The following is a 13,928-nucleotide window of genomic DNA, read 5'->3' on the forward strand; positions in this document are numbered from 1 at the left end:
GAAAATGAGCTATTTTTCTATAGAAAATAATAGAAAGTATTTTTAATTTTTACCATAGACATGCAGTGAAGCAAGAGTACAAACTTCAATTAGAACTCTATAGATTAGAACACATAAAAATTCATTTCAGTGCATTCATTAGCATCAACACAAGTACTTTTAGATAAGCATTTTGCTAAATTTTAAGAAGATAGATAGATGAATATGGATGCTGAAGGTGCATTTGAAGGAGATTTGCTTGCAAAGTATATATTCAAAACAAGAGAAAAAGTTACATCAACTGTTGGGGTGGTTGCAAGTATTGCAGAATTTTATACAACCACAGGTTCGACAAAAACATTTCTAAGCATAATATCAGCAACTGTTTAGCACATCAATTTGAGGTCGCATTTTCTCTGAAAGCACACTCAAACAATAGGAATTTCTAAAACATATTCTTCTTTTCCTCAGGTGGATTACAATTTTGCCAACTTTTCAAAACTTATCCTCTTCATGTTGATCATGAATCTATGGAGAATAATCTATGATTTCAATATGAATATAATTATTTAATTGATGGAAGTAATATCGGATGAATGAAATTTTCTCAATGATGATACTTTGGGTTAATAAATATCGCAGCATTTCCTTTAGAGATCTCAAACTATCTCAAAAAAAACTTTCAAATTCTCAATGTCAGATACCACAGAAAGGTTATCAAATTACCAAATCAACTTTCTGCTTGCCATTTGCACTTCTAATAATAGATAGATGTATGATTATCAAAGATTAATAAGAAAATAAAATGTTATTTACATATATATATATGACAGTACATGTGATGTTTAAATTAGACGCTTCCATGCTTTCAGGGTCCTGTATATGGGCATGCACCAGTTTTCATATATGTTCATCTCATTATAACTTGAGCTAAATATAGAACTGTTAAACCAAATATAAGCTCACGTAATACAAGACACATTTGTTGTGACATTCACTGAACATTAGACTTTGAGGGAAGACAAATAGCAACAACAATAACAATATTGCAATTTCAAAATTCACTCACAATCTTAAATAATAAGTACAGAAGTTCAGAAGCACAATACGGAAACAAACATAAGCAAAATAAGCAAGCATAAACCGAGTCATCTAGAAGAGTTGATACCCATTTACTAAGTGCGGATCTCAATGGATACCTGCTGATCAGAATTTCCAACCTTGTAAAAAATACAAAAGAATTCATCAATCACAAGAAAACAATTTTTAGTATACAATTTAGTATTCCATATTAAAACAAAAACACTAGCCATACTATAACTTATGCACACAATTATCTCTAAAATATTACATATGCATAAACAATTGTAAAAATTATTCATACATGCATATAACTCCTTAATTTAACATTTCACAGTATCCCAAGAACTCCTACCATTTCAAGAAGTTTTTTATACTATTTTTATTTGAGATAGTTGCTAAATTCTTTCTTCTTCTTCTTTAAATCCTAATGTTGCTAAACTTTAATACTTCATTAATTAGAAAATCCTTAAACTAACATCAAACTCTATAAATTTAAAAATTAGAAAATCCTTATACTCACATCAAATTCTATAAATTTAAAAATTAGGAAATCCTTAAACTAACATCAAACTCTATAAATTTAAAAATTTCCAACCCTGCCTCTTCCTACATCATAATTCGTGTATAGACTACCAATAAACTGATGAATAAATATAATATGACAACTGTGATTTATTTGGGTTAATAATATTTTTTAAAGAAATTAATTAGATCATTTGTCTAACTTCAATTGATAGATACCTGGTCAGTGACAGTCTGAAGTAGAGTCAACGCAGCTTTGCGGAGATCCACGCAGCTGCAATCCACCTCCTCCTCCAAATTCTGGATTATATCCACCAGTTTCCCGGCCTTGCCTTTGATCTGATCCATGACCATGCCCACATCCTCATCCTTCCCAGCGAGGGACTCGGCATACTGAGCCAACGGCCCCATCTCATTTTGCAACTCCTCCACAAGACCTCGGGGCGCTCTTGACCCTATGAAATATGAAGCAAGCTTCGCTCAAGATCTTTTCAATGAGGTCTATCTCATCCTCGCATGAGCTCTGTTGACCAGCCAGATGGGAGTCTACCAAGGGCTGGAGAAGCGCTACCACCCCACCGGCTCCGTTGTTAGCGGCGGTGGCAGCTGGCCGCAACCCTGCCACCGGGATCAGCACAGAAAGCACAGTGACTCCGAACTTGACTATCCCCTGAGCTATGTTCCATGCCTTCCTCCAGGCTTTGATCCTGCCGAGATTGTGATCTAGATTATGTTTCCTCCGGCTAAGGCCATCTAACACCGTCGTCAGTTTCTCATGCTCGACGCACACCAACTTAAATCCCTCCAAAATGGACCTGCAGATAAAAGAGCCTAACTCTCACTGTTAATTCAATAAAAACTTTTGGTCACAAGCCCCAAGTCTTAGTCGTCCCAAAAAACACAACGTATATATATATATACACAAATATAATAAACACAAAATTACACTTAAGTTGATAAAATTACTCATAAGAATAATATAAAAACAGAATACTTTTTAAACTAATAGGCTGGAATTTCTCACATATCAGAACGTTTTTGTGTGTCAGTGAGTGTGTGTGCGCGCGCTTTGTGTGTGTCTGTCTAATGCTTCAACTCCATTCTTTTTAGGACGTTTGGCTCAAAAAATCATATTTGGGAGTGAGAATAGCATGCACCTATGATGCTTAAATAGTGGGTTGGCATGAGAATAAGATGCATGCATGTGGGGCATTTTTAATCCTCCCAAAATTAGAGAGATTTGGACTCTTTAGTAATAAAATAATTTTTACATCCTTCTTTTATAATGATAAATTATATCTTTTATTTATTTATTTAATAAATAAACAATTGTTAAATTATATTAATTAGTTAAAATAATTAATTACAATTAAAAGAAATAAATAACATATTAAAAAAAATAAATAACAATAAAACATGTTATTTATTTATTATTTGATATAAAAACATGTGTTACTTTATATCAATTAGTTGTAATATTTCATTTTAATTAATTAAAATAAATAAGTAAATATATTATTTAAAATAACAAATTTATTTTAAGTTATATTAATTAGATGAAATATTTAATAACAATAAATTAAAATAGTTAAATATATTAAAAATATTTAATGATAATTATAATAATTATTTACTATTAAATATAAGCTATTGTTTTGTAAAATATCATCTTATTTATATAAAAGGGCATAGGTGTAATTATACTGTATTTCTCTCTTTTATTTTTTTCCATTTCCAACTCTCAATTTTCTAACTAAACAACTTTATCATTATCCTCCTCTTTCCCCTATTCTCATTCACACTCTTTCCTTTTTCTCATTCCCCCACCTCCCATTCTTATTTCGTAATTCAAACGGAAGTGCAAACCATTTAATAAAATTCAAAAATATAAATAGAAGATTTCACCAAATAAATTATTTCAATAGTTTTTTTTCCTATATACATCTCTAGAGGTGTCAAACTGTTTAGCACGGCGCTAGCCCAAAGTGAGCTAGCCACTAAAGTGTGCCCCTGCTGGCACAACACAACCCGTCTTCTAATTTTTTAAGGCCAAAATGGCCCACCAATCCTAGAGTTTGAATTAGCATGACCCGTGGTATATTTAGTTTTTAATTTTTATTTTAAACATAAAAATATATAAAAAAATATTAAAATATTAAAATAGTTTTAAATAATAAATAAGTAAACTTTGAGAGCATCTGTATAAGAATCTCAAAATAACCATGCACATGAAAGAGAACCTATTAGATACACAGAGAGAGAGAGAGAGAGAGAGAGAGAGAGAGAGAGAGGGGGGAAGGTTAAGGTTGACATTGTCAATGGGCCCCAACTCCCGGCCCAGTATGTACACAACCAAACAAATGAATGGGATTCTTGGAGAAAAAGAAATTTACCGAGAAGAATTATATATAAAAATGCCTCATGAATGGCTGTATTAATTAATCAAAGAAATTAAGGCCTTCTTTTTATACCTCATGGTCTTCAAGTTATTGAGCTTCTCCAGCGTCTCCTCGCGGTCAGCTTCAGCTTCATCTCCATCTCTTAAGATGAGAACCAAGGGCCGGGCTTGATGCAGATTAAATTTAAGAACATCCATTGCATCACGTGTGTTCATGGTGGCATTCAACTGGTCTCGTAGCCACTCCGAGAGTTCGGTATCTGCGAAGATCTCGGTTTTCAGCTGGATTACGCAGCAGACGTTTTCAGGCTTGATGCCGTAAAGCTTCGCTGCAGTGTCAAACAGAGAATCACGGTTATAATTAGGCAAAGCATTCACATAATTAGCGTTAACAAGATGGCCGGGGGAACCCATAATCACTCCTCTCTTGATCAGCTATATCTCTTTCCTGGGTGGGGTTATAAGGGTGCACTTTGGAGCATCCTGACACTAAGATGTCTTGTTACTTTGTTTAATAAGACATCTTGGCGTCAAGATGTCTTATTACACAATGTAATAATAAGACATCTTTTTACTTTGTGTAATAAGACATCTGATGTCTTATTACACAATATGTTTTATTACATTGTGTAATAAGACATCTGTAATAAGACACTAAGATGTGTCTTATTACACAATATGTCTTATTACATTGTGTAATAAGACATCTGTAATAAGTCACTAAGATGTGTCTTATTACACAAAGTAATCAGATATCTTATTACACAAAATGTCAGGGTGCACTTTGACAAAGTAATAAGTTGTCTTATTACATTGTGAAATATGCATATGTAATAAGACATCTTGGCACTAAGATGTCTTATTACACAAAGTAATAAGACATCTTAGGTAGTATTTGATGTCTTGGATATCTCAGGATAGGTAAGAGATATCCAGACTACAGCCCCCATCAGAGTGTTTGGTTTCCATATGGGGTTGGATGGGGATGGCCCCCATCCCTGAAAATGGGATGAGTAGCGTCCCTCTAAATTGGTGGGACGCTGCTCATCCCACCATCTCATCCCTGTCTTTCTCTCCTTCTATCATCCATCTCCATCTCTCTTAATATTTTAAACTAATTAAATTTAACTCAAAAGATTAAGTTAAATAATAAATAAATATGTTATTGATTAATAATGCATTAAAATAATTTAAGCTAAATAAATAATATATATCCCTTAGTTATCGGTTATTTAAAAAATCAAATATTTTCTAAAAGATGTCATATTACACAAAATAATAAACCATCTTAGTGTCAGGATGAACCAAAGTGCACCCGTATAGAGACATCTTAGTTATAGACCCCTTCCGTTCGGAGGGACTGACATTGACTTTTTAATAATAGACCCCTCTTGTCCGTCATGATTTAAATTTAATTAATATTTTATTTTTTTTACAAGGATTCAATTTAAACATTAAATAATTTTTTTTTAAAAATTATTTATTTATAATTTTATTATATATTTTTAAATTTAGATGCATAAATTTTATATAATAAATTTTGTTATCTTCTATATAAATTGGATCAATTTTTCCATTTACAAAAAAAAACTTTATTATTTTTTTAATTTTATGCAACAATTCTTTTTTATATTTTTTTAAATGCAAAATTTCTATCATCTTATATATATATATATATATGTGATTTATTTTTCAAAGGGTAAAAAAACTTAGTTAAAACATATTTAAAAATTAATTCTCTAATTTAAAAAATTAAAGAGATTTTTTTTAACATATATTAATTTTTATTGAAAGAGAGTTACATCATGATTAAATAACTGTATAAAAAGAGGATATCCATCAAATTTAAATTTCACTAGAAATATATATGATGTTTATCAAGCATTTAAATATATTTTGGAAAATAATAGAGAGGAGATACTATTAGACTAGAGCTAAACCCATTTTATATGGGGTTGGTTGCGTGAAGCACGCGAAATTAGTTTAGGCTTATCCTGGTCCAAAGGAAAAATGCAGGAAACTCAGATTTGTTTGCATGTAATCCAAACCTTTCAATGAGTTTCAATTCTTCTCGGTGTATGACATTAGCACCGACTTGTCACTTAAAAGATCTGTGTGTAGTGTGGCGCGGAATTGCTTAGGTTTATTCTAGTCAGATGGAAAAAGTGCTAGGAATCCTGCTTTGTTTCCATGTGTGAAAAAACATCTGTATGTAATCCATTCTTCTGGGTGATAGGGCACAAACTAGTCACTTAATTAAAAGTTCAATATAAATATAAATTTTTAAAAATTGTCTTACTTGTAGACCAGTCACATAAATTATTAATATTTATTTAATCAATAACTTTTTATCTGAATACCACACTAGTTGTATGGGATTACAATGAAGTTTATGTCTAACATGAAGGAGTTGTTTAGTTCATGGTAATGATATATTACTATGTAATAAAATTATCATACTAAAATGAGATTAGAAATACAGTAGTAATTTAATACAATTATATGTGATTGGGAACTCATACTATTTTTAATTTTTCATTAATTTCATTAGTCATGGTAATCAATATTGTATAATGTTAAAATTTATGAAATATTTTTTAACTTAAAATTTTCAACAAACTTAAAATAGAAATAGAGCATAATAATTAAAAATACAAAGCAAAATTAATATATATGTAACATACTCAATTCACATAATTATTGAAATATAAATAAAAGAAGTAATAAAATGTAAATTTAAAATGATAATTAATTGTTAAATTTTACAAAAAAAAAATCTTCAATACATTGCCAAGTATATCTAATAAAATATTTAATACAAAAAGAAACTTATATGCATGCAATAAAATTATAGCCTCATGGGTAACTTCTATTGGCCATCGAGGATAAAATTGTCCAAAAATATAAGAATAAGGGCAAAATTGTAAGGGCAAAGAAAAAAGGGCTATTTTAAAATAATAATTAATTTTTTATCAATCCATTTTCATTAAAAATTACATTTTTAGGACTAGAATTCAAATATTTTAGTTTAAATTGTCATTATTTGATAATATAAGATAGACTTTTTTTTATCAAATTCCTTGGTAACATTTCTAATCTCATATTACATCGAAACATGTGATGATGTGCGTTACACGGTAATGTTTTCATATTACCACGTATCAAATGACCCAAAAGATTTTAACAAATATTTCTAAATTTATTAATTATATTAACAAATTATGATTAAATGAATAAATTTATAAATTATTTAATGTTAAAAATATAAATATGATGTTTCATTTGTTGGAACAATTAATCTAAGCAAACACACACACATAATTATTTTCATGCAAATCGAGTAAACGAAAAATGGGAACTGTTGGCTTAGTTTAGGCGCATTGTCCCCTAACACTGAAGTAGCCTCCTTCCGTATGGGTATGAATGGCTCTTTACCAGGTGTGCTTGGGTACACTAACCCATCCAGTTGGTGACTCCTAGCTTTACACATTTAGATTCGGATTTTCACAAGCATGTCAATATTAGTTTATTAGCTTTACACATTTAATGAAATAAGATATAAGAGATATATAAATGCAAATCTTTTCCATTATTTACCTGATGTGAGACTAAAATCCTAAGAAACACATGCATCCCCTCAATTTTGAGTTTTACACTTTTACTAGATATGGGCCTTGACCCACCCCATATCCAACAATATTTTTATATTATTTAGTATTTGTTGAGTTAGAATTTTATCAAAGTGGTAGGAAATGTCAATATTAGTTTATTTTTATTTTATTTTTTTAACAATTTGGTTCTCGAGGTTTTACACATGATAATGGTGAGAGCCTTTGAAAATTTTATAAATAAAGCCTCTGAAAGTTTTTATAAATAAAGCCAGAGTGACATAGCGTTTAGTTATAGACTCGATTATGAGTTGTTTATCCATGATAATACTATAAGGGGGCGTTTGGTGGGGGTGTTTGTTTCATGGTATTTGGAGTTACATGTAACTCCAAATACCATGAGACTCAATCCGTGTTTAGTTACTGCTTTTTAGTTTTTACGTTGACCATTATCTCTGTACTTTTGACCAACTTTAATGTGTTAGAATTCTGATTTGGTTTCTGACCGATTCGGCCAGTAAAAACCAAATCCGAGATTAGTTTTCTGCAAGGGCTTACGTGACACCCGTTGCTCTTGGCTGCCATTACGCCACACCCTTGGAGAAGAGCTCAAAGGCGAGACGACCGTTGCTCCGAAGCTCAACTCCGGCCGCCGGATCATAGCCATTTTCTTAGGATTTTCGGGCGAGACCCCCGGATCACCAACCACCGGATCGAAGCCATCAAAGGTGAAGTTCGCCTTTTTCTTTCGAATTTGTTTTTTTTTTCTCGGTTTGGTGATTTTTTTTTTGGTATTCTTGCTTGTTTTCCTCTTCGTCGTGCTTTCCTCACCGTGATTCAAAAAGGAGGAAGGCTAGAGTCCTCAGATCTAGGCTGATCTTCAACCATTGAAGGACTAGACAACAAATCAACCATCCAGCAATTGAATCCACGCAAAAGGTGAAGCTTGATTCCGTCTCTTGTGATTCCTGTGTGCGAATTGTTATTTTAGGGCAGATTGTTACTTATTAATTCTTTTTATTGTTAATTAGGGTAGTTTGTTGATCATTAAGGAAAGGAAGATGGAGGAAGGGATGCAGTGAGGCCTACAAGCTCAAGTAGTTCATTGAAATCCATGCCTGACAGAGTTAATTAGGTTTTGATTTCATTTGGTTTGTTGATTCTTCTGTAAATTATGTTGTTCATCCTTGCTTTGGTTTTCATTTGGTTTGTTGCTTGTTTTGGTAATTATGTTGATACATTATGGTTTGTTGATTGTTAAACAAACAAATTGCTTTGGTTTCCATGGTGATTGTTGTTAATTAATTCATCTCCATATGGTTTACATAATATTGATTCTGAAGGAACATGATATGTATGCACCATTAGCATAAGATTTTTTGATTACATTCTATTTATTGAATGCTGTGTATTATTGATAGAAATTAAGAAGGTATGCATAACATCTCTCATGGCATACTATCCCTTTCACTCTTCCACACATATGACTCAATTTTTCATTCTTATCTTTGGATGTCCCTTTCATGCATTATTTGTTACCTTTATTCAAGAGAATAATGCTCCAACGTGGTTGACAATGGTGGAGAAATCTAACATCTCTTTGGTGATCCTTGTGATAAAACTTTTGAACTCCTTCACTATTATCCTAAAGATATCAACAAATAAAAACATCTCAAGCAAAGTCAACTTTGGTTATTGATGTATTGTGAGCTTATGATCCTTTCTAAATGCAGGAACATGTGCTCACAGGTGGCCATGGACTTATGGTGCAAGGTTATTATTCTCTAATAAATGCTCTTGCCAAGGACCTTGATATCCGTCTAAATCATAGGTATGTATTTATGACCACAAGTATTGACACTGATTTCTTATCATTTAGAATGTATTATGACTAATGGAGCTGTAAATTTATTTCCTTAACTGTGAATTATCCTTCTGAGTTCCTACTTAATCTATTTCTAGCTTGCTCTGCAGTCGACGTGCATTGTGAATGTTCTAAACCAAAATATTTCTGCTCTAGTAGTTTCTTTTCAATAAAAATACTAGAATGCTCATGTTACTGATACTTTTGAAATTGTGAAGACAATTTCATTAACTGTTGGTTGATCTATTTACTTTGTGGTTATAATGTCCCACACTTCTGAAAAATTTATCTATGGAACTCTGCTCTATTCCAGTAGCTATTCACTAACTCTCATTCACAATTTATTATTCCAATAGAGCTACCACAATAAACCAATTCTTTCTGAAATTTCTGCTATCTAACTATCCTTGTGAGTCCTCTAGTTTACACATTGGTCAAGAAAAAATGTGGCATGGTAATTATGTTGATACATTATGGTTTGGTGATTGTTAAACAAACAAATTGCTTTGGTTTCCATGGTGATTGTTGTTAATTAATTCATCTCCATATACACAATCATGTTAATTTAGCATATGTGTTACGTTGCTAAAATTATAGAATTCTGCATCAATGAGATGAATTATTGGGTGAGTATGGAATTTTTGTGATCTTTAAGGCTTTTATGTTTACAAGCATAATTTAGTTCTTTAACTCATGAAAACTGATCATTGATGATACATAACAAAAGTAAGCAAATTGGTGGGCTGCGTTAGAGCATTCACATTGGTTTTCCTTGTTTTCATTCACAGGAGGTTGTGGTGGATTTTTATTTCATTAATTTCAATTTCTTAATGTTTTTCTCACTTTAGAAGAGAAGTAGTATAATGGAGAAGGAAAGGGTATTGTTCTATTTCTTAATATAAACATAGGAAATTGTTTTTACATTCACGAGGAGGTTTGTTGATTGCATTGGTAATTATGTTGTTGATCCTTGCTTTGGTTTTCATTTGGTTTGTTGCTTGTTTTGGTAATTATGTTGATACATTATGGTTTGTTGATTGTTAAATAAACAAATTGCTCCATGGTGATTGTTGTTAATTAATTCATCTCCATATACACAATCATGTTAATTTAGCACTGTTTTATCATGTAATTATTGTTATTAATAAAAGTATTGTTTACAAAAGGTCATCATATGTGGTTGCCATAAAAACATTAATAATACATACGCAACAACCAATCATGTTCATCCTTTTATAACTGAATTAATACCTTTTAATCTATAGATGGCTGGCCATGACATAAACCGACATAGTCGACGCAAACGCATTATAATCCTTGCCACAGTTTTTGCTGTCACGTTGCTTTTGCGTAGTAAACGACGTAGACTTTGTAGAGAACCTACTCGTGCTCGGGGGGAAATTAGAGAACAATACCTTACGAGGCTTGTAGATGGAAATGACACCACCAGCATTAACATGGTCCGTATGAACAAATCAACCTTCTTCAATCTTTGCTCGATAATGAAAGCGAAAAAGGTCTTACGAGACACATTGCATATCACCATCGAGGAGCAACTGCTTATGTTCCTACACACTATAGGACATAATCACGGTAATCGTGTTATTAGCATAATTTCCTCGATCCGGTGAGATCTGTTAGCGTGTATTTCAATCATGTTCTCCATGCGATCGGTCAGATTCGCGTGATGAGTACGTGCTCCCACCCGATGACACAAACTCCGATATACATATCTTCGAGACCCACCCTATATCCTTATTTCAAGGTACTAACCAGTAGGTTTGCTCAACTAATTTAATATCATGTAACCAAATCATAGTTACTATTTACTTAATTGTAGGATTGTATTGGAGCCTTAGATGGGACTCACATCCCTGCTTCTCTTCCTACATCTGAAGTCGCGGCATTCAGTGGGATGCGTACCCCACAAAAATGTGCTTGCTTCTGCTGACTTCAACTTCACGCTTTTACGTATGTCCTCATTTGGATGGGAAGGTTCAGCACATGATGCACTAGTTTTGCGTGATGCACTCGAGAGACCAAATGGTCTATCAGTCCCTGAAGGTATAAATTTCTTATAGTTTTCCCATATTTTGGTTAGTAAATTGGAACATGGTAAAAATTATAATGTTGTTAACTATCAATTTTTATCATGTTAATAGGGAAATATTACTTAGTTGATGCGGGATACGTAACTAGACCGGGTTTTTATAGCCCCATACTGAGGGTGTTAGGTACCATCTTAAGGAGTTTGGCTCCTGAACACCGACAAATCATAAAGAACTTTTTAACATGCGTCACTCATCAGCTCGAACATTTGTTGAGCGAGCTTTTGGTTCTCTTAAGGGGCGCTTCAAAATATTCGCGTCAATACCTTTTTTTCCATTCAAAACTCAAGCTGAACTAGTTTTGGCCGCATGTATATTGCATAATTACATTATAAGTGGCGGCGAAGACATTTTCATACCCACTGAGGAAGAATGGGTACCGCAACAACCATACTCAGAGCGTACTTCTAGGGAACAAAGGGAGGAAACACAAGAGTGGGTGGCACGTCGTGAACGTATCGCATGTGATATGTGGGCAACAAATAGATAAATATATCTCTGTATTACTGAATTGTGATATGTATAACATGCCTTATGTTGTTTTTCATGTTGTAAAACGAATTTGATTGTGTATGATGTACTTGTTAATTCGTTCTTGTGTTTCTATGAACAAAATTCAATTATTATGCTATCCAAATGACCTGACTTATGTGCCTTTCCTAGGATGGATAATGAAGACAGCCAGGTCTCATCAATGAGAACTCCAACAAGGAAAACAGGTGGCAACAAAAGATGGACCACCGCTGAAAGTCGGTTTTTCATAAGGTTCTTGGCTACTCAAGTGGAGCAAGGCTTGAAAGTTGACAAGGGATTCAAACCCCAAGCAATTCATGCTGCAATCACTGCAATCAAGAATGAGTTTGGGGTATTGGTCACTGATGCAAATGCGACGAACCATTTGAGAACACTTCGCAAGAGATGGGCAAGGATTAAAAAATTAAAAGAATTGAGTGGAATGGGATGGGACAATACCCTAAAAATGATAGTCATGGGTGAGGTGGAGTATAGGAATTATGTGAAGGTACAAGCTTAGTTCATATTTATTTTATTTTACATTGTACATTTATTTATTTATTTCAAAATACAATACAATTTGAACTTGAATTTCATTTATTTCAGATTCATCCACAAGATGAGCCTTACTTGAACAAACCAATTGAGGACCATGACTTGCTAGAGATCATTTGCGGCAATGACCAAAGCAGCCGGAAGGCGTCTTTGTCAGCTAATTTGGGGATGAAATTGGTAGACAATTGGATGATAACGCTGAATCTCGCCGTACATCGCATGACTTCGATGATTTTGATGGCATGTTCTTTGAGGGAAAACCGATTACAATGTTGACATGTCCACCTGCAACACACAATGCATCGAGAGTGCAGAGCCGGAGGGCATCTTCCACGTGATCAAAGAAAGCAAAAATGTAAAGCGAAGATGCCCGCGAAGCGGAAGCACATGCCGCGATGAATAGCACAATGAAAGAGATAATGAGGGGAGAATCGTCTAATAAGTCCCACGAAACTTAGATTTTTGCTAAGGAGCTTATTCGTTTGAGTGCATGAAAACTAAAAGATGTATGAGTTATCTTGGTAGGCGGAGTTAACGAGCGTATGGATAGTTAATGGCCGATGTAGGAAAGCAATAGCTTTCTTAGCGAAGGACGAAGAGCTAAGGAAATATTGGGCCGAGGATTTCTTTGAGGAACAAGTTCAAACAGACTTTTTCCAGGGAGCTATTTAGGTCATCTGCACTTTTTCCTTTTGTGGTACCCTGAGATGCTTTTATTTTCCTGCTAATTCAGGTGATGTTCAAAGGCATTTTTTGTTCAAGATGATGGCTCATGATGATGATGATGATGAGTTCTCCACTTGATTTTGTATTTTGGTTGCAGGGAAACTTTATGTAGTGTTTGTATTGTTGTTGTTGGAAAAACATGGATGTTGATGATGTAATCAGACTTATGTATTTTATTACGACCGTTGTTGTGTGTGTTGTTTTATGAAATGAAGCTTTTAAAAAACTCTCAGGCAATGGATAATAAAGCTTGATATATAGTGTATGTTTTATGAAATGAAGTGGTTAGGACTTCTGTATGATTTACATATTGGTTTGGATTGCAAAGATTTGTTTTCATACAAAAATCTTTTTATCTTCCTTACAACTTGTATCTCTATGGTAATCCGGTTTTGTTACTTATTAGTGATGATGAATTGGTGATGAATTAGGATTGGCAATGAGCCAAGATAGTTTTTTATTTATATTAATAACATATTTAAATAACACCAAAAAAATCATAATTTTAAAGTGATCATAAATATATATTTGTTTGACAATGAGCCAAGATGGTTTTTATTTATATTAATAAT

General features: G+C 33.0%; 1 protein-coding gene and 1 long non-coding RNA gene across 2 annotated transcripts; one reads left to right on the plus strand and one right to left on the minus strand.

Annotated features, from left to right (window-relative positions):
- Nucleotides 1–1,996: 1,996 nt before the first annotated feature.
- Nucleotides 1,997–4,396, minus strand: LOC120264777 (UPF0496 protein 1-like). The gene is made up of 2 exons (XM_039272608.1): nucleotides 4,056–4,396; nucleotides 1,997–2,399 (listed from the first exon to the last, which is right to left on the minus strand). The coding sequence occupies exons 1-2, from the start codon at nucleotides 4,394–4,396 to the stop codon at nucleotides 1,997–1,999; spliced, it is 744 nt and encodes a 247-aa protein (XP_039128542.1).
- Nucleotides 4,397–8,142: 3,746 nt separating this feature from the next.
- On the plus strand, nucleotides 8,143–9,455 carry LOC120264290. Its single transcript, XR_005537397.1, has 4 exons — nucleotides 8,143–8,318; nucleotides 8,436–8,529; nucleotides 8,622–8,725; nucleotides 9,324–9,455. It is a non-coding gene; the product is annotated as an uncharacterized LOC120264290 (long non-coding RNA).
- The last annotated feature ends 4,473 nt before the right edge of the window (nucleotides 9,456–13,928 follow it).

The sequence above is a fragment of the Dioscorea cayenensis genome, chromosome 7 (genome assembly GCF_009730915.1).
Source record: "Dioscorea cayenensis subsp. rotundata cultivar TDr96_F1 chromosome 7, TDr96_F1_v2_PseudoChromosome.rev07_lg8_w22 25.fasta, whole genome shotgun sequence".
Taxonomy (NCBI): Eukaryota; Viridiplantae; Streptophyta; class Magnoliopsida; order Dioscoreales; family Dioscoreaceae; genus Dioscorea; species Dioscorea cayenensis.

Coding starts and splice junctions, on each gene's coding strand:
- LOC120264777 (XM_039272608.1), bottom strand. CDS start 4,396: ATGGGTTCCCCCGGCCATCTTGTTAACGCTAATTATGTGAATGCTTTG. Junction 2,400..4,055: donor AATAACTTGAAGACCATGAG/GTATAAAAAGAA, acceptor TTTTATCTGCAG/GTCCATTTTGGAGGGATTTA.